At 45.1% G+C, this 25,445-nt stretch overlaps 1 protein-coding gene across 20 annotated transcripts in view; it reads left to right on the forward strand.

The window, feature by feature from the left end:
• Positions 1 to 25,445, forward strand: part of RIMS1 (regulating synaptic membrane exocytosis 1) — a 625,149-nt gene that overhangs the window by 133,116 nt on the left and 466,588 nt on the right. For 16 of the 20 annotated variants that reach the window (XM_082249043.1, XM_082249059.1, XM_082249050.1 and 13 more), the window contains exons 2-3: positions 927 to 1,140; positions 6,274 to 6,285. In XM_082249043.1, coding sequence (XP_082105169.1) covers positions 927 to 1,140; positions 6,274 to 6,285 — 226 coding nt within the window. The remainder of the gene's footprint in view (positions 1 to 926; positions 1,141 to 6,273; positions 6,286 to 25,445) is intronic. The other 4 variants (XM_082249054.1, XM_082249064.1, XM_082249063.1 and 1 more) reach the window with 1 other exon arrangement.

Raw genomic sequence — 25,445 nt, forward strand, 5'->3', positions numbered from 1 at the left:
GAGAGCTAATAATACCAGTCTTTTACCCAAAGCATCGTATATCGACAGGATGTTGGGATAGAACCAAAGGAATGACTATTGAAACTCAGACACATACTTTATACCCACAGAAAGACATTCCCCTCTTAAGGATATTAGCATGACAATGCAATTTCAAACACCAATCCAATTACCAGCTAACAACTAATGGTGATCCTATTTATCAGTAATCTAATTAAACAAACATATAATATCCCACAATAGTTTGCTAACAAAGTGTAGTGTACACAATACGAGCAGGCAGACAGAAACAAGAGGCGACCTACTTAACACAATTAACAATGGGAGAGATCTACTTACAAAAAAACACATAACAGACAGTGATCTCACACCACCTCAGACTATCCGGCAACAGTATTCAAGAAGATCCAAATCTCATTAACCTGCTTTCTTTTCACATAAATCTGTTTACCGAGTTTCAATTTGGCAGAGACCATCATGGCTTCCTTGACTGTTAAATGTAATAATGTCCTTTTGCATTATTTAACAGGACACCTTCCTAAATGCTTGTAGCTTCCTCAAATACCAGGGTCCATAGTAAGAGGGTCGGAGGATTGTCCCTAGTCCTCCCCAAAAGCCTCTGTCCTAAATTAGGTCTGTCACAATTATATCCTGATTTTCCTGGTAAAATATAGTCATAGCTAGGTGAAACCTAATACAAAATGTACATAGTAAAGTAGTAGACTTTTAGAGGAAACTGATTTATTTTGGTAAGTAAAAAGGAAACTGTTACTGTTTTGCTATCAACATATATAAATAGTATTTTGTCATGCATTGCACTTGTGTTTCTAAACTTCTTAGTGTCAGATGATATTGTTTTGCCATTAGTTTACGTGGGTAGTTAACAGCTTTTCTCCTCTGATGATTTATGTTCTCTTCCTGCACAGGAGGCTACATCAGCAATTTGAGAGCTACAAAGAACAAATCAGAAAAATAGGGGAGGACACACGTCGGTATCCTGGGGATCACAAGGATGACGCTCCAACATGTGGAATCTGCCACAAAACAAAGTTTGCAGATGGCTGCGGACATTTATGCTCTTACTGCCGAACAAAATTCTGTGCCCGATGTGGAGGTCGTGTTTCACTTCGGTCAAACAACGTAAGTACACTTTCTTTGACACACAGTGTTTATTTAGTGTTGATTGATGCAAAAGGTGTATGTGTTTTTTTTTTCTTAATTCTATAGTGCTATCACCGGAATCAGGTTGTTTTGCACATAACATTAAAAACACTATTGAGCACCAGAGGTAAAAAAGAAATTGGTGCATGTAGGCAGATTTAAGGGATTCACTTAACCCCCCCCTTTGCATGCCTCACACAATCTTTGGTGCTCAAACACATATGTTTGGTGAGTCAGGCTTGTATCCCCAGGACAGGGTCTACAAATACTATAAAGAAATGTTTTTCAGTTCTCCTTTAGGGCCCCATTCCCACCTCAGCGTTTTGGAGCTTAAAGCTCAAAGCTCCAAACCTCTGGTGGAGAAAAAAACAATAATTCTTTATGGAGATGGTTCATGCTACAAGTCGCCTGAAGCCATTTGCCTGAAGCTCAAAAAAGTTCTGGAGCTTTTCTTGTAGCTCAAACAGGGCAGATTTATGCTACAAAAAAAAATTGGCAAATTTTTATTCCCATAGAAACTAATAGAAATACGCAATTTGCATGTTTTTGTGCATTTTTGTGTGATTTTCTGCTCAAATGCAAAAAAAAAATAGTAATAATAAATGAATAAAAAATGTAAAATAAATACACAAATAACTAAAAATCTTCATAAATTAATTATAAATATAATACATTGATAATATGTAATAATAAATAAATAATATTTAACCCCTAACCTTAAACATTTTTTAATAAATAATAATAGTAATAAAATAAAAAATAAATACCAAACCCAAACAAAAAATAAAAGAAATTAATAATGATAATAATAATTATTTGTTTATTTATTTTGTGTTAAGGTTAGGGTGTTTATTATTATTTTTATTTTTTTAAGGGTTAGGGGTTAATTATTTATGTATTCATTTATTATTAGATATTTTATTAATTTATTGTATTTATTTATTTATTCATTTATGATTTTTATTTATTTTTATTTGTGTATTTTTTTTACATATATTTATTCATTTATCATCATTATTTTTATTACTATTATTAGTAGTATTATTAACACCCTAACCCTAACAAAACATAAATAAATAAATAATAAGATAATAAATAAAATATTAAACCCAAACCCTAACCCCAACTACTAATCCTAACCTTAACTCTAACCCCTTACAAAATTTGTTGTAACAAATGATACAACAGATGATCGTTTTTTCAATTGACCAATAAAAAAAAAAAACGGTAAACCTCAAAAACACTGTATGAAAACTTAAAATCCAAAAAGTGCAGCGCTAAATATGGTGATCAATATATGTATGCACATATATAAAATTGAAAACTGCCAAATGTTGAAAGTGATATATTTCAAACTCCAGGTAGTGTGATACTGCTGCTATAGGGAATGTTAATCATGTAGAGGCTGAAAAGGTGTATATAAAATTGATATTGTATGGAGTAGTACATGGGTAAAACCCAAAGAATTAATATAAAAGTGAAAACCAAAAAGTTCATAAAGTGAGTCCCAGGTGCAAAAGAAGCAAAAACATCCAAGCTCATAAGTGACAGTGAACCGTGAAGGAAACCCCACACCAGAAATGATGAAGAATGCGCTCACCGGAGGGTATGGACCCAAATTACCATATAGTAAATGGGCCATACAACCTGGTAATACCGGAAAATCCCCAGAGGTAGCTGGAACACCAGATGTTACTGAAGGTGGGCAGAGCGTCTCATACAGAATGCCAAGGATTCTCTCACAGTAGTACATGGAGGAACAAGCCAGACAAAACCGACATAGTGTAAAACAGCTGAAAATTCTTTTATTTTAAACGTACTGACGCGTTTCATCTAATCAGACATAATCATAGGCAGCTTCCTATGATTATGTCTGATTGGATGAAACGCGTCAGAACGTCAGAATTGCCATCTGTATCTGTATTCCCTGAATGTGTCAATTGGATGCTTGTAAGTGCAGGGAATTTTTAGCAGTTTTACACTATGTCAGTTTTGTCTGGCTTGTAACATCTGGTGTTCCAGCTACCTCTGGGGAATTTCCGGTATTACCAGCTTATATGGCCCATTTACTATAGTGTAATTTGGGTCCATACCGTCTGGTGAGTGCATTCATCATCTTTTCTGGTGTGGGAATTCCTTCACGGTTCACCGTCACTTATGGGTTTGGATGTTTTTGCTTCTTTTGCACCTGGGACTCACTTTATTAACTTTTTGGTTTTCACTTTTATATTAATTCTTTGGTTTCCACTTTTACTGTATATATGTGCATACATATATTGATCACCATATTTAGCGCTGCACTTTTTGGATTTTATATTTACACAACTTATGTCAGTTGATGTGCTAGCAGCTTATTATTTGATTTAGTTAGCGCAGTTGGATATTCCTAATTTTTTCACCTGTATAAAAACTTGCCTAAAAACATGCCAAAATTATGCATTAAAGTGTATGAATAAAACACTCAAAGACGCTACGCCCAGTTGTGAATGCAGCCATACTGTCTATGCTTCTTTATAAATACTGCACACTGCAGCTCAAAGAAGCAGCTCTTACAGGCTTTTGAGCTCTTATTTTTTCTGCCTGAAAACTCCCCTCCATGTTAGCCAATGTGTCCTTGCAGACTATGGCTTTTTCAGGCATTTTCAGGCATATGCTCCTACAGGCAGAACCCCCCCCCCCCCCACCAAGCTCTTGTTTTTGAGAGGAGCTAGTACCCCAAAGAGCTCAAAAAAGCTCAGAAGAGCTCAAAAAATCTAGTATGAAAACGCGCAAAAATGTTTGCTCCAGATTTTTGCTTTGTTTATACAGTGGTTAAGAAAATACTACGTAGGAAAGTTTGCGTAAAAAAATGCTTATGCTCAAGAAAGCTCAAAGAAGCTCAAAAGAGCTTGAAGAAGCTCAATAAAAACATGTTCAAGAGCATAAAAAAGCACAAGCTTATTCAAGCTGAAATAAAAGATCAAATGCCTGTAAAAGCAGCTTTTTTTGAGCTGCAGTGTGCATGAACCCTAATGCTTTCAGGCATCTGATATAAATTGCGGGTACATTTCCTCCCTAGAAGAGACAGCTGCAGTGTACAGTAGGGATCGACCGATTATCGACAAAGCCGATATATCGAGGGCCAATATTGACTTTTGCTGATATATTTGTATCGGCCCATTGAACTGGCCGATATTGCAGAGATTCCAAATATTCCAAATATTGCTCATGTAAGGGTAAAATGATGTCACATAGCATAATTCCGTTTACAAATGTTATTGAATATGCCACTCACATATGTACAAATTAAAGATATAAGCAATTCCACATTAGCAGATCTGTTGGCAAATCCGTATCTCTCACCCGCTTGCCGTAAGTGACACCCGGTCGATACCGCTGCATCTGGCATACGATGACGATCTTGGAGGTCACGTGGTTAATAAATTAACATTACCATGTTCAGTAACAGATTTGTGTCGAAAATTGTGTTGATTTTGCAAAATTTAAAATTTTCAAAATATCGGCCCATATTGGCAGATACTGATATGCAATGGCCAAAATATCGGTATCGGCAACGAAAAATCGATATTGGTCGATCACTAGTGTACAGCTCACAATAGTAATGGATGACTCTATGCGGGTACACATTGTACTTATATAAAACCATGCATGTTAATAGAAGTAAGTCCAATGTGGCTTTTGTTGTATAGTTGACTACAGCTAGCATTTGACAATTCATTACTATGGGCAATTGTATGCTACAGCTGTCTCTTTTAGGCACAATTTATGTCAGATGCCTGAAAAGACCATGTGCCTGAGGCCTTAATATGTATATCATATTTACCACTAGCAACCAGCAGATGGCAGGAATAAAGCAACAATGCCACCAGAATTAAAACTTTTTTTGTGAATAGCTTGGGTTAAGAAAACAAAATGATTAGCAGCATATCCGGTTAAAATATATACTGTGTGTGTGTGCGGCCATGCCCTGAAAGAAACATGAAGGCATCCTATATTAAAGAGGAGCTCCAGTTGGTTTTCTGAAAATTAGCCCTTTGGTATTGGCTCGCGCCAGCCCCTTAAGAGGTTTGGCATTTCGAGAAACGGGACGGGCTTCTGACCTTGTGATTGATTGTCACGGTGGTCACATGATTGGAAAACATTTGTAAGCCTTTGGTCACTGTGTCGGGAGCGCACACTGCATGCGCTCTCAGCACAACTCTATCGGTGCTAATGCACGCAAATATTTGGCGGGAAGGCCGGCCGCTGAGAAAACTGTAGCTGCTGACTTTTTTTAAACAGCCAATCACCTGTACCAGAATCCAGCGCTGTGCTTACCCTAGGGGGCACCGGGGACCGTCTTCGAAGACCCCCCCCCCAAAAAAAATAAACAAAAGTCAAAGAGGATCAGTGGAGGAAGCCCTAAATCAGAACTTCTGCTTTAACTATCAGTTTGTGAAAGATATTTTAAACAAAGGGAAACATTTAAAATGTAAACCTACCTTTCCAATAAAAAAAAAAGTTTGTAATAAAACTAATCAAAAGCTCTTATAGTTTTTCAAACCATAAAGAAAAGTAAACAATCATTTTTGTAAAGTGCTGGTCACATAATAGCACAAGATCAGCACTGTGGACAGTGCATATCCTATTGTTTCTTGATGTTGGCTTATGCATGGTACTTTCATGCTTTAAAAAAATGGTAAATTAGCTTCCAGCGTGAAGTAATGAATACATGGTCACACTTAAAAAAAAAAAAAAAATTGAAGGACCTTGTGTGATTTGCTAGTCTGCAAAAAAATTCGAACTTGCCCAGAGATTGTTGGTTAGGTGCGTTTAGACCCATAAATTAAAGCAAAAAATAGGAGAAAAAGGGTCCAACTGAATTCAGATTACTAGGGCAGATTGTATTATTGTGCTGAAAAGATGGTGAGTACCTCATGACTACTAAGCAGAAGGTGTGACGCATGCACCATGTCCCATTTAAAGTGCAAAATCTCTTTAACAAAGGAAAATAATTTGCTTGCTGTAAAACCTTTACCTTTAACCTTTTCTAAACTGCTTGTTAATTCTTGCTTACCATTCATTTTATCATTTTTTTTCTTCTTTTCTGCTTCCTTGGATGCTTTCCCAAAGGAGGACAAAGTGGTTAGAATCTTTTCTTTCTTTTATCTTGTATATGATACAACACTGAAATATTTCAGTAGACATTATGGTGCCAAATGCGTGGGATTTGTTATTGTGTAGTTTTGACAGTCATGATGTAGCTACTCTTCAATCACTCACTCGGTAAATTAGATTAGATACAATTTGCAATTTAAATTACCTTTGTCAGGTAACCTATGTTTATATGAGGTTAGAAACAAAACTGCAGCTGTTCTCCTATTTTTAAAACAGAATATAAATACTACATTCTAATGTAGCAGTAAAACAAAGCCACCTAAAATGCAGGTAGCATTTAAAGTAAACGTGGATTTAGTTTGACATTAGTAAACTTGCACCTATACTTAAAGAGGTTCTTCAATCTGAAAACAAAAAAATTAAGAGTCAACAGCTACAAATACTGTAGCTGCTGATTTTTAACAATAGGATACCTACCAGCCCAGGGATCCAGCACTGTCCTTGCCTGAGCTGGCTTTTAGGCCATCTTGCGGGTTCACAGGCGACTTCCACATGTGCAAGCTGCATTGCCCTTTGTGAATGGTCCTGCAGCTATCTGGGACTTTTAAAGTGTCCCAGAAGGCTGTGCCACCCCCCCATATAATTTAAGTGTCAAAACCTAAAGAGGAGGGGGGAGGAGGTAAACAAGTGGAACTTCCCCTTTTGGGTGAACTTCTGCTTTAATGCTGCCTGCAAGTAGATCTAGCTGATTTATGTGCTCCTAATATCTTGGGACAATTAGATATGCAAACAGAAGCATTCTACATTTCATTGTTAGCTCCTAAATGTGGTAGGCAGAAGCTCATGTAGGCACCTATAGATGCTTGCTACTAAAGACACTGTCAGTGGTAAGAAGAAGGCAAAATGCTGCAGGTATGAAATGTAGGCAGCTAGACTTATAGTCTCAGCAGTATAGGCAGACAGTGACTTGGTCCACATTACATCTTACCAGATCATAAAAACCTTTAATCCAAAACGTGCGTAGATCTTCACAGATGATTATCAGATAGGTCAAAAAAATCGAAATATGTCAAGCTCCAACAATACATGTGGTCAGAACAGAAATGTAAAAGGCACAATGAAAAGGGGATTTGACTAACTATACAGAGCATCTTTTAGCTATGGAGTGAGGAAGGAACAATTTTGTTTAAAGGCAAACAACCAACAATGCATCAAGATTGAAAGAGAAGATAGGGGAGAACAAGAGAATAGTGATTCAAGCATGAACATAAAATGATAAAGTCATTACTCGTGTCTGTAAACACAATCCATGAGTCTGTCTTTAGAGGGTAAGACAGCAACATGTGCCAGTCCTTCTTACCTCCTTTTTTCAAGTCATTGATATGGAAGATGAATACTCCTCGATGGTTGCAGGTCCTTTGCAGATTTGCCATCTACAACACTTAACCTGTTTCTCAGTATTGATTGCAAAATGATGACATAGATAAGTTATGTGATAGATCACACAACTGAAGACCACTTAGAAAGGCGTTCAAAACAGTGAGAACTCAGCCTTGTCCTTGACCTCACAGAAGTATTGAGTGTAACGGTATTCGTTTTGATTTCCTTATCAGACTCTGGATTAACCAGTTCAAATGTAGAATCAGTGTGAACTGTGATGGGGTAATTTTTCAAGCAGTCAGTTGGGGAGGATCATGAAATGTCCAGAAATGCAGTGGCTGGTACTGCATGAGTACTGCGATCAGCAGGGTTGAGGTCACATAGTTCCATTGATCGGGATTGGAGAACTTTCCGATGCATTCTGCTCTATAACCGACATACACATAGAACTGTTTTGTCTGTTTGTGTATGTATCCTAACATTATCCTACTGTCTGTTTAAAAGTGAAAAATAATCGATTTCAAAGTATATTTCACATTTTATAAGCTCAGGAATATTAAAGGCTGAAATTGCAAGCCTTGAAATGGTATGTGCTGATTTTGGGATCAGCTTGGCCTTACTGAGGACACAAACCCACACTTACTTACTGTCTCTTGGATATATATAATTTTTGGGTAGGCTACTGCAGGTCTTATTTCAATGGAAGCATCAAAGAAAACACGAATCCCTCTGCTGTTGGCATTTGCTAAGGATGCAGAAATGAAACTGTTCAGTCTCTGAAGTTCTAGTGCTTTCAGGGACTCTTTCCATGATTCCCGTGTTTATTGTTTCTCTCTGGGTAATGGGGTATCCCAGTCTATGTTTTTAGAAGCAAGCTGTCTTAGAAGTATCTTACCCTGAATGGTAATGGGTGCTATAAAACCAGAGGAGCATTGTCAAAATTCTGTTGACAGCAGACAAAACTCATTTTGTGAAGGGCTTGTCACAAGTTAATACTTAAAACGTGAACATATCTTGTTTGACATCACAAAGCAGTCCGAGGCTGCCTTGTGAAATGGGAAGATCCATTGCTAGCTCAAATCCCTTTACACTAACAGCATGGTCATCAGAAGGAAAGGATATCATTACTTTGTCACTGTTAGAGACAAGTTTAAGAAGCCTAAAGTTGCCATTAAAAAGCAAATCCTGAGTTCTCTTTTGTAGACACAGATTTGATCCAGTCGTCTGCGTATAAATTCTTCTACAAAGATTCACATGCATCAGATCAGAAATTTTTCCACTTTCTTGTGCTGTCCTTCTCAGCCTATAAATTGTTAAAGCAGGAGAAGTGCTGTTACTGAAAGGATGTAACTTAATTTGGTATTGTATCACTTTGTCGCTGTTGGTATACCATCATAACCTGAGGATGTTTCTCAAAACGATGAAACAGTGGAACATTTGCTGAATGTTGGCCATACCAACAACTGGTTCTAGTCTGAAGTGGACCAAAACTTTAAATTTGTTGTTCAGATTAGTGTCAAATCTTAACATGCAGAGCAATAAATAATCAATAATTTTTGAAAAGTTCTTAAAAAGTCTTCAGCAAAAGAAATTTATTCAGAGATGAGGAGCCAAGTGGTGAGTGAGAAAAAGTGCCCTTAAATACATCCAGGTGCAAAATGGTGTGCACTGCCACCACCAGATATGGCACTGCGTTATTTTAACTGAAAATTGCGCGGTCATGCGTCACTGTACCTAAATAAAATTGAGGTCCTTTTTTCCCACAAATAGAGCTTTCTTCTGGGGGTATTTGATCACCTCTGCGATTTTTTTTTTTTGCGCTATAAACAAAAAAGCGACAATTCTGAAAAAAAAAACAATATTTTTCACTTTCCGCTGTATAACATTCCCAGTAAAAAAAATGTAAAAATCTAATTTTTTCATAATTTTAGGCCAATTTTTATTCTGCTACATATTTTTGGTAAAGAAAAATTCCAATAAGCGTATATTGATTGGTTTGCGCAAAAGTTATCGCGTCTACAAACTAGGGGAAACATTTATGTCATTTTTATCTATTTATTTATTTTTACTAGTAATGGCGGTGATCAGCAATTTTTGACACTTTTGGGGGGACAAGTGACATTACTACAGTAATCAGTAAAATATGCACCATTACTGTACTAATGACACTGGCAGGTAGGGGTTAACACCAGGGGCGATCAAAGGGTTAAATGTGTCCCTAGGGGGTGCTTTCTAATTCTGTGGGGGATAGGCTTGCTGCATGAACACCGAGACCTGTGTTCCTAAATAAGAGAAACACATGATCCCTGTGTTCATAACTGACAGAACAGCAGTCTGCCGTGTTTACAACGGCAGACCGCCATTCTGGCTCCACTGGGAGCGATCGCAGGTGCCCGGCGGCAATCGCGGCCGCTGGACCCACTGATTTGCTCCCTTTTATGGCATGCGCACGCCCCCACTAGCGGTCCCGCAAAGCGACATACATGTATATCATTTTGCGAGACAGCGCCGACCTGCCGCCGTAAAATTACGGCGGCTGGTCGGCAAGTGGTTAAAAGTGGTTAAAATAAATAGCAAGCGACAAGTACAAGTACATCAAGCCATACCGCAAAGATTTCAAGTACATCAAGCCATACCACTGAGCTTCTAGTCCTCTGCTGCTGGTCACATGTTTAAAATAATAAAAAACAGCATGCCACAAGTACAAGTACATCAAGCCATACTGCAGAGATATGAAGAAACTCCGCTATATCGGTTATGAAATATATAATAACAATGGTATTGTATAGAGCCAGAAATAAGACAAAAGGCCAGCATGCCAAACTGAAGGATCTTGATGGAAAATTTCTTGAAGCACTATATCAGAAAATGGTTAACATCAATGTTTCAAGGGCGCAGAGGTTGGGTAGACATCATTTTACTTCCTGTCATTGAGACACAACAGGAGGTAAGAAGAAATCCTTAAAATGAGAAGTCCCCTGCTAGACTGTTGTCACCTGAACAGGTGTACCTGTTGGGTGATTTCTGCTCACTTCCTGTTCTGTTGGTGGCTTTAAAATTTTGGATTTCCCACCATTTTGTATCCAAATTACATGGTCTCCAAGCGAAATAGAAAGGATTAATCTCCCCAGCATAAACACAGACAGCAACCTTTTGGGGGTTCTAACCCTTTCATACTCTCTCCAACACTACATAAAAAAAAGTTTAAGTTTAGATATAATTTATTGTGAAAGCTACATATAGTATATATACCCCCCAAGTTTTAAACTTACCTGTCTCTTATCCAGCAGGATATTGGCTGTGTATTTCTGTGGGTAAGAATGCCAGATAATTTAATTTGGCAGCCCATAGACAGTGCAAATTTCATTCCTGCAACCACAGGTTGCAGGAAAGAGATTTGCACAGTTCCCACATCAACACAGACAGTGCTGACATGGTAATACTCTCCTGCTGAGCAATTGTCTTATCCCGGCAGGGGCGGGCCAAGAAAGTGATTATATAGCAGCCGCTTGCAATAATTGGAAGCGGATCTGGCTGGCTGGTTGTACCCAAGTTAATCTATCAATCAATGGTACATTCAGCCTGCACATTTAACCTCATCCTACCTGGCCAATGCACATATACGGCCGGGTGGGAGCTTCCTCCTTCTGAGTGGACGTTCAGGACCATCCTTCAGAAGGAGGGAGATTTACGCAGCTGCTCAATCTCGGTGTGTGCCTGTGTCCCCTGGACACAGCGCAACACCATTCGGCAGGAGGGCCCTGTGATTGGCCCTCCTGATTACATGACGGCTGTGTCCAATTACAGCCGTGATGTGATGTCAATAGAGCCATTGTCACGGCGATCGGCTCTGCTTCTCCTCACATAGTGAGGAGAAGGAGAGCGGATTGGTGCTGGCAGGTGTCAGTGAGTATAGAGCTGTTTTACTGCACTTTACTCACTGATAACCCTGTTAGTGTCCCCAACACACAAATACAGTGTCCCCAGCACCCAAACACCTGTCACAAATCTGTCCCAGTACAATAATCTGTTACAGTGAACATCTGTCCATGATCATTTGCCACATCTGTCTATGATATTTTGCCACATCTGTCGGTGATCATTCACCCCATCTGTCGTGATCATTTGCCACATCTGTCCATGCTCATTTGCCACATCTGTCCTTGCTCATTTGCCACATCTGTCCATGACCATCTGGCGCACATCTGGCGCACATCATCTGCCACATCTGTCCATGATCATTTGCCGCATCTGTCCGTGATCTTTTGCCTCATCTGTCCGTGATCATCTGGCGCACATCTGCCACATCTCTCCATGATCATCGGGCGCACACCTGGTGCACATCATCTGCCACATCTGTTAGTGATCATCTGGCGCACATCATCTGCCACATCTGGCAGTGATCATCTGGCGCATCTGCCAGTGATCATCTGCCACATCTGTCCATGATCATCTGCCACATTTGTCCATGATCATCTGCCACATCTGTCCGTGATCATCTGCCACATCTGTCCATGATCACCTGCCACATCTGTTCATGACCATTTGCCACATCTGTCCGTGATCATCTGGCACACAACATCTGCCACATCTGACAGTGATCATCTGGCGCATTTGTCAATGATAATCTGTCACATCTGTCTGTGATCTGCCACTTCTGTCTGTGATCTGCCACATCTGTCCCAGTGAACATCTGGCACATCCCAGTGATCAACATCTGTCACAGGGCCTTCAAAAATGTGATAGGTACTCAGGAAATGATATGTGTAATTTATGCTCCTAGAACGCCTGAAGGTTCTACTTGGATGTTGGGCCTCTGTATGAGGCCAGGCTGTGGAAAAGTCTCACACATGTGAAATCGCCATACTCAGGAGGAGTAGTAGAATGTATTTTGAGGTGTAATTTTTGCTATGTACATGCTATGTGTTAGAAATGTCTTATAAATTGACAACTTTGTTTAAAAAAAAAAAAAAAAAGTTTTCATTTTCCTTCCACATTTTCCAAAAATTTGTGGGAAAAAAAAGGACATGTTCAAAAGACTCATTAAGCCTCGTAGAATATACAGTGTTTGCTTTCTAAAATTGGGTCATTTTGTGGGTTATTCCACTGTCAACTTTATCTATGGAGATACCCCATTATATTCAAGGTCATCTGTAGTGGCAGGCTGTAAACATTCCTGAGTCCTCTGCAATACATAGCATGCTATAAATCAGGGGTATTGAATTAAAATTCATGGAGGTCCGATTAGTAAAATTTTCTTCCAGCAGAGGTCCAGATTGCCTTTTTGCATGATGACTCCGATTCTTTACATCACAGCCCAGGTGTGCAGGCATGACAGCCCATTCATTTGAATGGGCTGTTGTGTATGCGTTTTCTGCTGAAAAAAGGCCCTGGCACCTTTTTAAAAACGCTGTCGCATGGAAACTGCATGATGCGTTTGCACCACGCAATTTCCATGTGTGGGAAACCACACCTTGTATTTCATTGCATTTAAGAATCAGTTTTACCCCTGCACGTTCTCTGTGCAGCTGCTTATCCCCCTTCACATCACCACACACAACACTGTCCCTGTTCACATCCCCACCGTCCCCCCCACACACACACCACTTTCCCCCTTCACATCACCACCCCCCACACACCCACAGCGCTGTCCCCCTTCACATCACCACCGTCCCCCCCACACACACACACCACTGTCCCCCTTCACATCACCCCCCCCCACACACACACACACCACTGTTCCCCTTCACATCACCACTCCCCACACACACACACTACTGTCCTTCACATCACCACCCCCCACACACACACCACTGTCCCCCTTTACATCACCACCCCCCACACACACCACTGTCCCTCTTCACATCACCACCCCCACACACACAAACCACTGTCCCCCTTCACACAACCACCCCCCCCCCCCACACACACACACACCACTGTCCCCCTTCACATCACCACCCCCCCCACACACAGCACTGTCCCCCTTCACATCACCACCCCCCACACACATACACACAGCACTGTCCCCCTTCACATCACCGCCCCACACACACACAGCACTGTCCCCCTTCACATCACCACCCCCCACACACACACACACAGCACTGTCCCCCTTCACATCAGCACCGTCCCCCACACACACACACACACACCATTGTCCCCCTTCACATAACCACCCCACACACACACACAGCACTGTCCCCCTTCACATCACCACCGCCCCCCACACGCACAGCACTGTCCGCCTTCGCATCACCACCCCCCCCCCACACACACACAGCACTGTCCACCTTCACATCACCACCATCCCCCACACACACACAGCACTGTCCCCCTTCACATCACCACCGTCCCCCACACACACACACACACCACTGTCTCCCTTCACATCACCACCCCCCCCCCCCCACACACACACCACTGTCCCTTTTCACATCACCAGCCCCCCCCCCCCCCACACACACACACACACACCACTGTCCCCCTTCACATCACCACCTCCCACACACACACACACACACACACACACCACTGTCCCCCTTCACATCACCACCACCCCCCCCCCCACACACACACACCACTGTTCCCCTTCACATCACCACCCCCCCCCCACACACACACACACTACTGTCCTCCTTCACATCACCACCCCCCCACACACACCACTGTCCCCCTTCACATCACCACCCCCCAAACACACCACTGTCCCCTTCACATCACCACCCCCCCACACACACCACTGTCCCCTTCACATCACCACCCCCCCACACACACCACTGTCCCCTTCACATATCACCCCCCAAAGCGCTGCCCCTTTCACAACCCCCAACCCACAGCACTGCCTCCCTTCACATATCACTCCTGCAGCACTGCCCCCTTTACCTCCCCCCATAGCACTGCCCCCCTAATATCCCCCCCACAGCACTGCCCCCTTCACATATCCCCCCCCACAGCACTGCCCCCTTTACCTCCCCCCATAGCACTGCCCCCCTAATATGCCCCCCACAGCACTGCCCCCTTCACATATCCCCCAACAGCACTGTCCCTCTCACATCCCCCCACACCACTGCCCCCTTCACATATCACTCCTGCAGCACTGCCCCATTCATATCCCCCCACAGCACTGCCCCCTATTATCCCCCCCCCCCCCCACAACACTGCCCCCTTCACATATCCCCCCCACAGCACTGTCCCCTTCACATATCCCCCCAACAGCACTGTCCCCTTCACATATCCCCCCAGCACCACTGTCCCTCTCACATCCCCCCAACACCACTGTCCCTCTCACATCCCCCCCACAGCACTGCCTCATTCACCTATCCCCCCCCAACAGCACTGTCCCTCTTACACATCCCCCCACACCACTGCCCCCTTCACATATCACCCCCAAAGCACTGCCCCTTTCACACCCCCCTCACAGCACTTTCTCCCTTTACATCACCCCCCCCCCACACACACACACACACCACTGCCCCCTTATATCACCCCCACAGAACTGCCCCTTTGCATCACCCTCACACACATACATAGCACTGCCCTGTTAACACACACCCCCATAGCACTGCCCCCCTTTACATCAACACACACCACTACCCTCTTAACATATCACCCCCACAGCATTGCTCCCCTTTACATGAATCGCCACACACCACACTACCCCCCTGTACATGACCCCTGCTCCCCAATCATCCTTCACAACTTCACAGCCCTGTCCTCCCTTCACTCTCCTACCTTACACAGAGCGGAGAGCAGGAGGCGGGACAATCTCGAGGAAGGCAGAGGAACAGCAGCACCGCATGCAGAGAGGCAGCCGACTGTGTGCCTCCCAGCCAATCACCTCCCGCCTCCCAGCAGCCAATCACCTTCTCCGCCTCCCAGCAGCCAATCACCTCCAACCTGAAAAGTTAATTCAGGCAGCTGCCTCCCTCCATTCAATGCCGGTCCTGCCCCCAGTCCCAGTCCCGCCTCCGGCCATCTGCTCTGCTCTGCTAATAACAGCAGCAGAGGCAGGGAAGAAAACCAGCAGCTGATCGCGGTGGTCCTGATAGAGCAGCAGCTTGGGCCGGAAACGGACTGTGGGCCGCCATTTAGTGATGCCCGCTATAAATGTACATTGGATTTTGATGAGGAGAGTCTGGATGGGCATTTATTTAAATATGTGCTCATTTATAGTATTCAGAATTTAGCTTTCAACAAGTTAGTCCTTGGGAGGGTATTTTTTATTTGGCTAATAAGGGGACTGGCACTTAAAGGAGTTGTAAAGTCAGAAGGTTTTTTTATCCTAATGCATTTTATGCATTAAGATAAAAAAAAAACTTCTGGGTGTAGCAGCCTTCCCAGCACCCCCTAATACTTACCTTTCCAGCGATGTCCACGAGTCCCTCAGCCGTCCGGGACTCTCTCATGATTGGCTGAGACACAGCCGCAGTACCATTGGCTCCCACGGCTGCCAATGAAAGTCAGTTAGCCAATAAGGAAAGAAAGGAGACTGGGGTCGAACTGCAGCTCCGTGTCTGAATGGGGGCACTTGACAGGAGGGAGGAGCTAGGAGCAGCAAAGAGGGACCCGAGAAGCGGAGGACCCAGGCTGCTCTGTGCAAAACCAACTGCACAGAGGAGGTAAGTATAACATGTTTGTTATTTTACAAAAAAAAAAAACAAGACTTTACAATCACTGTAAAAACTCGCTCTGCAACCCCTTCCCCCCCCCCCCCAAATGCACCCATCTTGATTGCATCTTCCTGACAACCCTGGGCTGCGGTTGTCAGGGTCTGTGACTGGGGGGCTTATTGTACCCCTATCCATTCACCAAAAAAGTGTAAAAAAAAAACACAAGAAACATAAGTTTTTTTATTAAAATTTAAAAAAATAAAAAAATAGCAGTGACGATGTAACTCTATCGTCAATCACGACGGACCCGAAAAATAGAAAACAAGAAAAATGGTCTCGCCTCCTGGGAGGCCTCCTGCCTTATGCCCGCTCTGCGCCTTGACATTTCTCATATAGGCAAGAGGTCACCTGGTGGTACCACCCCCTTCTGACGTCACCCATCCTTCACCCATCCTTACAAAACGTATTGAGTGCCAGAACCCGCTTTCAGAACTAGGAGCTGCTTCCTTAGGAACCTTTGACAGTGGGAAGCTGTCATATATAGAAGTGCTAGAAATACCTTCTTCATCTGCCGAACAGGGGGCAGAACATTTTAATCCTAGGTTCTGACCGGACCATTGGCTCATTCCTACTTTCTTCTGTGATAAAAATTAGTTTTTTTATTTTTTCTGTTGGAGAGATTTTTTAGTAAGACGATTGGAGAAAATTTCCCCAATAGGGACCCTGACAGCATTAAAACCTTGACCAAGGCTCTATCTCCGAAAATGTAATCACATTTTGGCTGAAGTTGGGGCTTAATTTACCAAAATAAAGAACTGCCATTGTTGCCCTAAGTATTGAGGCTCTCAGTCATCCTTTGAAAGGAAACCTGTGCTGATAGCTATGACCCAGAACACGTATGCAGATTAAGAAAGAGTAAATATCTGCCAGATCTGCGTAATTTCTCTAGGTCGGTGACTCATAAAGTATTGCTGAAAAAAGAGTATATAAAATAAAAATCAAACTCTTTTCAAACTTCTATTTGTTAGTGCAGTGTGGCCTACTTAATATTTAAGGTGTTAAAAACACCCTTAAGAGCTATTCTATAATTTGATGGATTGCCGTGTGTGTGTGTTTGCTTGAAAATTATACTCATAGGTAGCTCTGTCACTTGAGTTAGTAACTAAACATATGCAGACGTAGTTACTTTTGGGGGTATTTATCATATCTGGCAGTGGCTTATGACACGTAAAGTGGGTCAGTCTCGCAAAATATTTATGAAGCCTTTTTTCAGAACTACGGAATTCAGTGAGCTACAGTGTTTAAATCTACTATTTCTTACGTTAATGCTTCTATAAAGAGCTAAAAGTGTTTTTACTGCGGTAAATAATTACATCTCCATCTTAACAATAGAAATGTACATATATTGTGGATTTTTTTCTGCCATTGATTACATTTCTGGAGTCTCAACAGTTAGCTGAGATAGAAAATAATTGTTTCTTTATTGCTTTAGGGTATTATACCTATTATGCTTTCTTACTGCTTTCTCCAGTATATCCTAAACTAATCTTACTTTTTCTTTGCTGATATAAATTCACTAGCATTCATTTGTATATTTAAGGATAAAGTTGTGCCATGGCTCAGTTTTAAACCTGAATATGTAAAGTTGCTTTCCACCAGAACCATAATACCGACCACAACTGTAAGTGATACTGTCCCCATGGCAATAGTTATTAAATGTTTTTTTTATTTTTTTAGCATGCATCTTGAGTTCCCTGTGCGCATCTTTAGTTGTTAAAAAAATGCCTTTGCTTACCTTAGGCACACTGGAACCTAGGGATTTATGTAAATCCCTAACCTACTGTAAAGTGATACTAAAGTCTCTTTTTTTTTGTATTTAAAAATAACAAACTTGTTATACTTACCTGCTCTGTGCAGTGGCTTTACACAGAGGAACCCAGATCCTCCTCTTCTCGGGTCCCACTTTGGTGCTCCTTGTCCCTCCCTCCTGTTGAAGTACTCTCACAGAAAGCAGCTTGCTATGGGGGCACCCGAGCCGAGCCACAGCTCCGTATGTCCATTCAGACATGAAGCTGCGCCTTGACCCCGCCCCCCTCTCTTCATTGGCTGACTGACTTTGATTGACAGCAGCAGGAGCCAGTGGGCTCTCGTGCAACATTTGCTGGATCGAGATGGGCTCTGTTAAGTATTAGGGGGCTGACGGGAGTTGCTGCACACAGAAGGTTTTTGAATGCATTAAGATAAATACCTTCTACCTTTTAGAACTACTTTAAGTTGGGGCCGGTCAACCGGTCCCATCACGTGGCAAATAGAAGGAAAAGAAATGGGAACAGTGACAGATTTTATCCTCCTAGGCTCCAAGATCACGTCAGACGGTGACTGTAGCCATGAGATTAAGAGACGCTTGATCTTGGGAGTAAAGCAATGGCAAACCTAGACAACATTATAAAAAGCAGAGACATCACCCTACTGACAAAGTGGCATATAACCAAACCTATTGTATTCCCAGTAGAAATCTATGGGTGTAAAAGTTCTACCATCAGGAAGACTGAACGCCCAAGAAATTATGCTTTTGAACTATGGTGTTGGAGAAGACTCTTGAAAGTCCCTTGGACGGCAAGAAGATCAAACCAGTTAATCCTGAAGAAAATCAACCCTGAATATTCACTGGAAGGACAGATCCTGAAGCTGAAACTCAAATATTTTGGCCACCTAATGCGAAGAGAGGACTTATTGATGCTGGGAAACATTGAAGGAAAAAGGAGAAGCGGACGACAGAATAGAGATGGACAAATAGCATCATCAAAACAATAAACATGATTTTAAGCAAACTCCGAGAGGCAGTGGAGGACAGAAAAACATGCGCGCTATAGTCCATGAGGTCACGAAGAGTCAGAACACAACTAAATGACTGAAAAAAAACAACGAAGTTGAGAACAGTAAAACACTCGCCAGATCCCACTCCACAGATCAAGCTCCTCTTCATAAATTCAGGGAGACCTGCACTTTGCATTGAGGTTGCATGTCAAAGATCTTGGCTTAGACCATGGGTGTCCAACTGGCTTCTCTGGGCCACATTGAGTGTAGAGAAATTTTCTCGAGCCGCATATAAAATATATACTATAGTTAAGGTATATAAGTAATAAAAGCCCCCCCCCCCCCCCCCCGCACTGATCTGAAGTGGTCATGGTGGTAGGAGTCAGAAACACTGCACATGCTGGGATTTTTACAGTTATGTGCTGGGGGTTAGTTGCACCCCTAGCACATATGACTTAGGCAGTCAGAAAATGTCATGTCCTTATTCATACATGTATGAACAAGGACATGACATATTATGACAAAACACAACTAGTTATTAAAAACATATTGCGACAATTTAAACACGCTAATGCACATACCTTTTTTACTTATTTTGCAGACTGCTGGCGGTTACTGCTGGCGGTTACTGCTGGTAGTTACTGCTGGTGGGTAGGGTAATGCTGGTCATGCGGGTACTGCTAGTCATGAGGTCAGATACTGCTGGAGGAAGCAGCAGCTGCAGTAGAGAGCAGAGCCGCTGATTCCTGTATGGCTCCTGTCACAGGCGGAGTGCATTTCATATCACTCCGCCTGTGACAGAGCCGGAACTATACAGGAAGCAGCGGCTCTGTCACTGACTGCAGATATTCTAAGTCTCCCGCGGCAGCCCGGAGATCGCATGGCACTTGCAGTCTAGTGCGTGCCCATCCAATGCAGCCTAAACAGTGTCCATCCAATGCAGCTTCACCAGGGTGTGCCCATCCAATGCAGCATGATCAGTGCCAATCAAATGCAGCCTCACCAGTGCATGCCCATCCAATGCAGCCTGATCAGTGCCCATCCAATGCAGCCTCACCAGTGCCCATCCAATGCAGCCTTACCAGTGCGTGCCTATCCAATGCAGCCTCACTAGTGCATGCCCATCCAATACAGCTTCACCAGTGCGTGCCCATCCAATGCAGCCTGATCAGTACCCATCCAATGCAGCCTCACCAGTGCGTGCCCATCCAATGCAGTCTGCAATGAAGAGAGAGTAGAGCCTCTGGATTACACAGAGTGGGGATCTCCCGCTTACCCGGTGGCCGCTGTCATACGATGCCTCGCCTCCTGGACCAGCCACATTTGGCACCTTTCCGGGGGGGTGGGGGAATGGGTCCCTTTTTTTGACAGGTATCCTTCCCGACTTCCCAGAGACAGCACCACGGCGTTGTCCCTCGGAAGTTCTGTCCCCTTTTCTCCTTCCTCCGCTTGCCGAGCCAATGAGAATGCGCAGCACGCTTCGTGCATGCGTAGTAGGGAATTGGCTGTTTCCCCTTAGAGTGAATGGCGGTGGCAGCACCCGGCAGCCGATCCCAAAATCGGCTAGGGTGCTGACATTGCAGGCTCCCTTAACAGGTAAGTGTTTTTTTCACGGCTGGAACACCGCTTTAAGGCTACGTTCACATGTGGGCATAGCGGATTGTGGGCAGAATCACCGCGATTCTGCCCGCGATCCGGAAATCATTGCAAATCGTGGGACGCCTGTGCGTTGCCTGTGATTTGCAATGGCACCCCAAACGCTGTGCGATGTTGCCGCGATTTCCGCCTGCCAAATCGCGGTAACATCGCACAAACAAAATCGCGGGACGCATGATGCCCCAAAGAAGCTCTTGTACCTTTTATACGATTTTGTTTGTTTGTGCGATGTTACCGTGATTCGGCAGGCGGAAATCACGGCAACATCGCACAGCGTTTGGGGTGCCATTGCAAATCACGGGCAATGCACAGGCGTCCCGCGATTTGCAATGATTTCCGGAGGTGATTCAGCTCGCGATCCGCTACGCCCACATGTGAACGTAGCCTAAGTGCAAGTTCAGCTTATAAGGCTCCATGCACAGTAGCATTTTTTTTTTTTTTGGCTCCTAGAAGCTGTTATTTGATTTTTTTTTCTTTAGAAGCTAAATAGTGTTACATTATGTGTCCATGCACACTACTGTAGGCTATTAGCGTTTTTTGAGCTTCAGCGCCTAGGAGCAGAACAAATTTGGTATTGTAGAGTCTCTTTAATCTAGCAGAAATTCTGCTAAATGCTCCTGAACCTCCCTGGCGGTATTCCTGAGTGTGGCTTGGGGTGGAATTTTAGTGTCATTAGCGGTAACCCCGAGCCACACTCGGGGTACCGCCAGGGAGCATCGCTGGATCCTGGTAGAGGTTACTTACCTTGTCCCCGAGATCCCGCGATGTGTCCCTGCAGCATACGGTGGCCGGATCTACCGCCTGATGCTGTGAGCCCCGACTTCCGTCTCCTGCGAGCGTCACGTCGCAGGGGGGTTGAACCGGCGGCAAATTCAAATAGTAAAACACACTGATATATTGTAATCCTGTTGGATTACATTACTAAATAAAATAAATTGACATTAGTTTGCCCCCCAGTGCCCTTTCCTGCAGTTTTACTATATATATGTACACATATATATATATTATTTATAGTTATTTATTATATTATAATTTATGATTTTCTGTTTCAAACTTTATCATACCCGAGATGTTATAAAGAAGAACACACAGTAAAAAAAAAATCATATGTAAATAGTTGGTTTGGGCTCAGGGCCGGACTGGCGTACCGGGATACCGGGAATTTCCCCGGTGGGCCGCCGGCCCTGGGGCCGCTTTGAGATGCGGCCGCTTTAAGCATTGGGACCGCGCCGCGGCCGCGCTGTGATGGCGGCTGCAGCCCCGGCCCCCGCTGTGCTCCAGTGACAGATACATTCTTGGAGTCTTTCCTACGTCAGCCGCTATGAGCGGCATGACGTCACATCCGGCGGGAGCGGCTGCGCGGCGGTGGATCATTTGACTGTCTGCATGACGGTCACGGCGCCGATCCCTCCCGCACCTCACAGAAGCCAGCAGCAGCGGTAGCAGCATGATCGCAGCCAGGTCACACTGTGTGACTGAAGGAAGAGTGGAGTGGAGCGGAGCAGAGCCTGAGACAGCACAGCCAGGCAAGTGTAAATGGGCTGGGGCCTAGGGGACCTCGTCCTCTTGCATTTGGGGGAGAGAATCCGCATATTAGGGCCCCTAATGCTAACCTACCCCCCCCCCTCATACAATGCTTATCTGCCATTCCCCCTGGGGCCCCTCCCCCTAATACAATGCTGTTCCCCTCCTCCTAATACAATGCTAACCCCCCTCCCCCTAATAAAATGATGACCTCCCCCTAATACAATGCTGATCCCCCCCCCCCCAAATTTAGGGGGAGGGGGTTAGCATTGTATTAGGAGGAGGGGAACAGCATTGTATTAGGGGGATCAGCATTGTATTAGGGGGAGGGGGATAAGCATTGTATTAGGGCCCCTGATAATTCTGCCATGTCCTGTGCCATGTCCGCACAGCCCCTGCCATGTCCTGTGCCATGTCCGCACAGCCCCTGACATGTCCTGTACCATGTCCGCACAGCCTCTGACGTCCTGTGCCATGTCCGCACAGCCTCTGACGTCCTGTGCCATGTCCGCACAGCCTCTGACGTCCTGTGCCATGTCCGCACAGCCTCTGACGTCCTGTGCCATGTCCGCACAGCCTCTGACGTCCTGTGCCATGTCCGCACAGCCTCTGACATCCTGTGCCATGTCCGCACAGCCCCTGCCATGTCCTATGCCATGTCCGCACAGCCCCTGCCATGTCCTGTGCCATGTCCGCACAGCCTCTGACATGTCCTGTGCCATGTCCGCACAGCCTCTGATATGTCCTGTGCCATGTCCGCACAGCCCCTGACATGTCCTGTGCCATGTCCGCACATCCTCTGACATGTCCTGTGCCATGTCCGCACAGCCCCTGACATGTCCTGTGCCATGTCCTCACATCCTCTGACATGTCCTGTGCCATGTCCGCACAGCCCCTGCCATGTCCTGTGCCATGTCCGCACAGCCTCTGACATGTCCTGTGCCATGTCCGCACAGCCTCTGACATGTCCTGTGCCATGTCCGCACAGCCCCTGACATGTCCTGTGCCATGTCCGCACATCCTCTGACATGTCCTGTGCCATGTCCGCACAGCCCCTGCCATGTCCTGTGCCATGTCCGCACAGCCCCTGCCATGTCCTGTGCCATGTCCGCACATCCTCTGACATGTCCTGTGCCATGTCCGCACAGCCCCTGACATGTCCTGTGCCATGTCCGCACATCCTCTGACGGCCTGTGCCATGTCCCCACAGCCCCTGACATGTCCTGTGCCATGTCCGCACAGCCTCTGACATGTCCTGTGCCATGTCCGCACAGCCTCTGACGTCCTGTGCCATGTCCGCACAGCCTCTGACGTCCTGTGCCATGTCCGCACAGCCTCTGACATCCTGTGCCATGTCCGCACAGCCCCTGCCATGTCCTGTGCCATGTCCGCACAGCCCCTGCCATGTCCTGTGCCATGTCCGCACAGCCTCTGACATGTCCTGTGCCATGTCCGCACAGCCTCTGACATGTCCTGTGCCATGTCCGCACAGCCCCTGACATGTCCTGTGCCATGTCCGCACATCCTCTGACATGTCCTGTGCCATGTCCGCACAGCCCCTGACATGTCCTGTGCCATGTCCTCACATCCTCTGACATGTCCTGTGCCATGTCCGCACAGCCCCTGCCATGTCCTGTGCCATGTCCGCACAGCCTCTGACATGTCCTGTGCCATGTCCGCACAGCCTCTGACATGTCCTGTGCCATGTCCGCACAGCCCCTGACATGTCCTGTGCCATGTCCGCACATCCTCTGACATGTCCTGTGCCATGTCCGCACAGCCCCTGCCATGTCCTGTGCCATGTCCGCACAGCCCCTGCCATGTCCTGTGCCATGTCCGCACAGCCCCTGACATGTCCTGTACCATGTCCGCACAGCCTCTGACGTCCTGTGCCATGTCCGCACAGCCTCTGACGTCCTGTGCCATGTCCGCACAGCCTCTGACGGCCTGTGCCATGTCCCCACAGCCCCTGACATGTCCTGTACCATGTCCGCACAGCCTCTGACGTCCTGTGCCATGTCCGCACAGCCTCTGACGGCCTGTGCCATGTCCCCACAGCCCCTGACATGTCCTGTGCCATGTCCACACAGCCTCTGACATGTCCTGTGCCATGTCCGCACAGCCTCTGACGTCCTGTGCCATGTCCGCACAGCCTCTGACGTCCTGTGCCATGTCCGCACAGCCTCTGACATCCTGTGCCATGTCCGCACAGCCCCTGCCATGTCCTGTGCCATGTCCGCACAGCCCCTGCCATGTCCTGTGCCATGTCCGCACAGCCTCTGACATGTCCTGTGCCATGTCCGCACAGCCTCTGACATGTCCTGTGCCATGTCCGCACAGCCCCTGACATGTCCTGTGCCATGTCCGCACATCCTCTGACATGTCCTGTGCCATGTCCGCACAGCCCCTGACATGTCCTGTGCCATGTCCTCACATCCTCTGACATGTCCTGTGCCATGTCCGCACAGCCCCTGCCATGTCCTGTGCCATGTCCGCACAGCCTCTGACATGTCCTGTGCCATGTCCGCACATCCTCTGACATGTCCTGTGCCATGTCCGCACAGCCCCTGACATGTCCTGTGCCATGTCCGCACATCCTCTGACATGTCCTGTGCCATGTCCGCACAGCCCCTGACATGTCCTGTGCCATGTCCGCACATCCTCTGACATGTCCTGTGCCATGTCCGCACAGCCCCTGACATGTCCTGTGCCATGTCCGCACAGCCCCTGACATGTCCTGTGCCATGTCCTCACATCCTCTGACCTCTCCTTTACCATGTCCGCACTTTTACCACTTTTAACTAGAATTTGCTCTTTTATATATAAAGCCCTATATGCTTTTATATCTATCTTATCTATGATAGTACACTCTTCAAATTTGCTTTAAAATGCATGGCTTTCCCTTTTATGAACAAGAAAATAATGGCGTTATGCTGTTGGGCCGGTATAATAATGCTATGGGGCTGGTATGAAATTTTTTCCAGGGCTGAATTTTATTCCCAGTCCGGCCCTGTTTGGGCTGCTCGTCCTTAAGAATTACATGCAAAATAATTGTACCGCTTTCAGCACCTAAAATCGGAAACAATCATACCGCCAGGGAGGTTAAAGAGGAAGTAAACCCTCCTCTGACACTTTTACCTATAGGTAAGCCTATGATAAGGCTTACCTATAGGTACTGTAAATATCTCCTAAACATGT

The sequence above is a fragment of the Pelophylax lessonae genome, assembly GCF_965119305.1.
Source record: "Pelophylax lessonae genome assembly, chromosome: 3".
In the NCBI taxonomy this organism is placed as follows: Eukaryota; Metazoa; Chordata; class Amphibia; order Anura; family Ranidae; genus Pelophylax; species Pelophylax lessonae.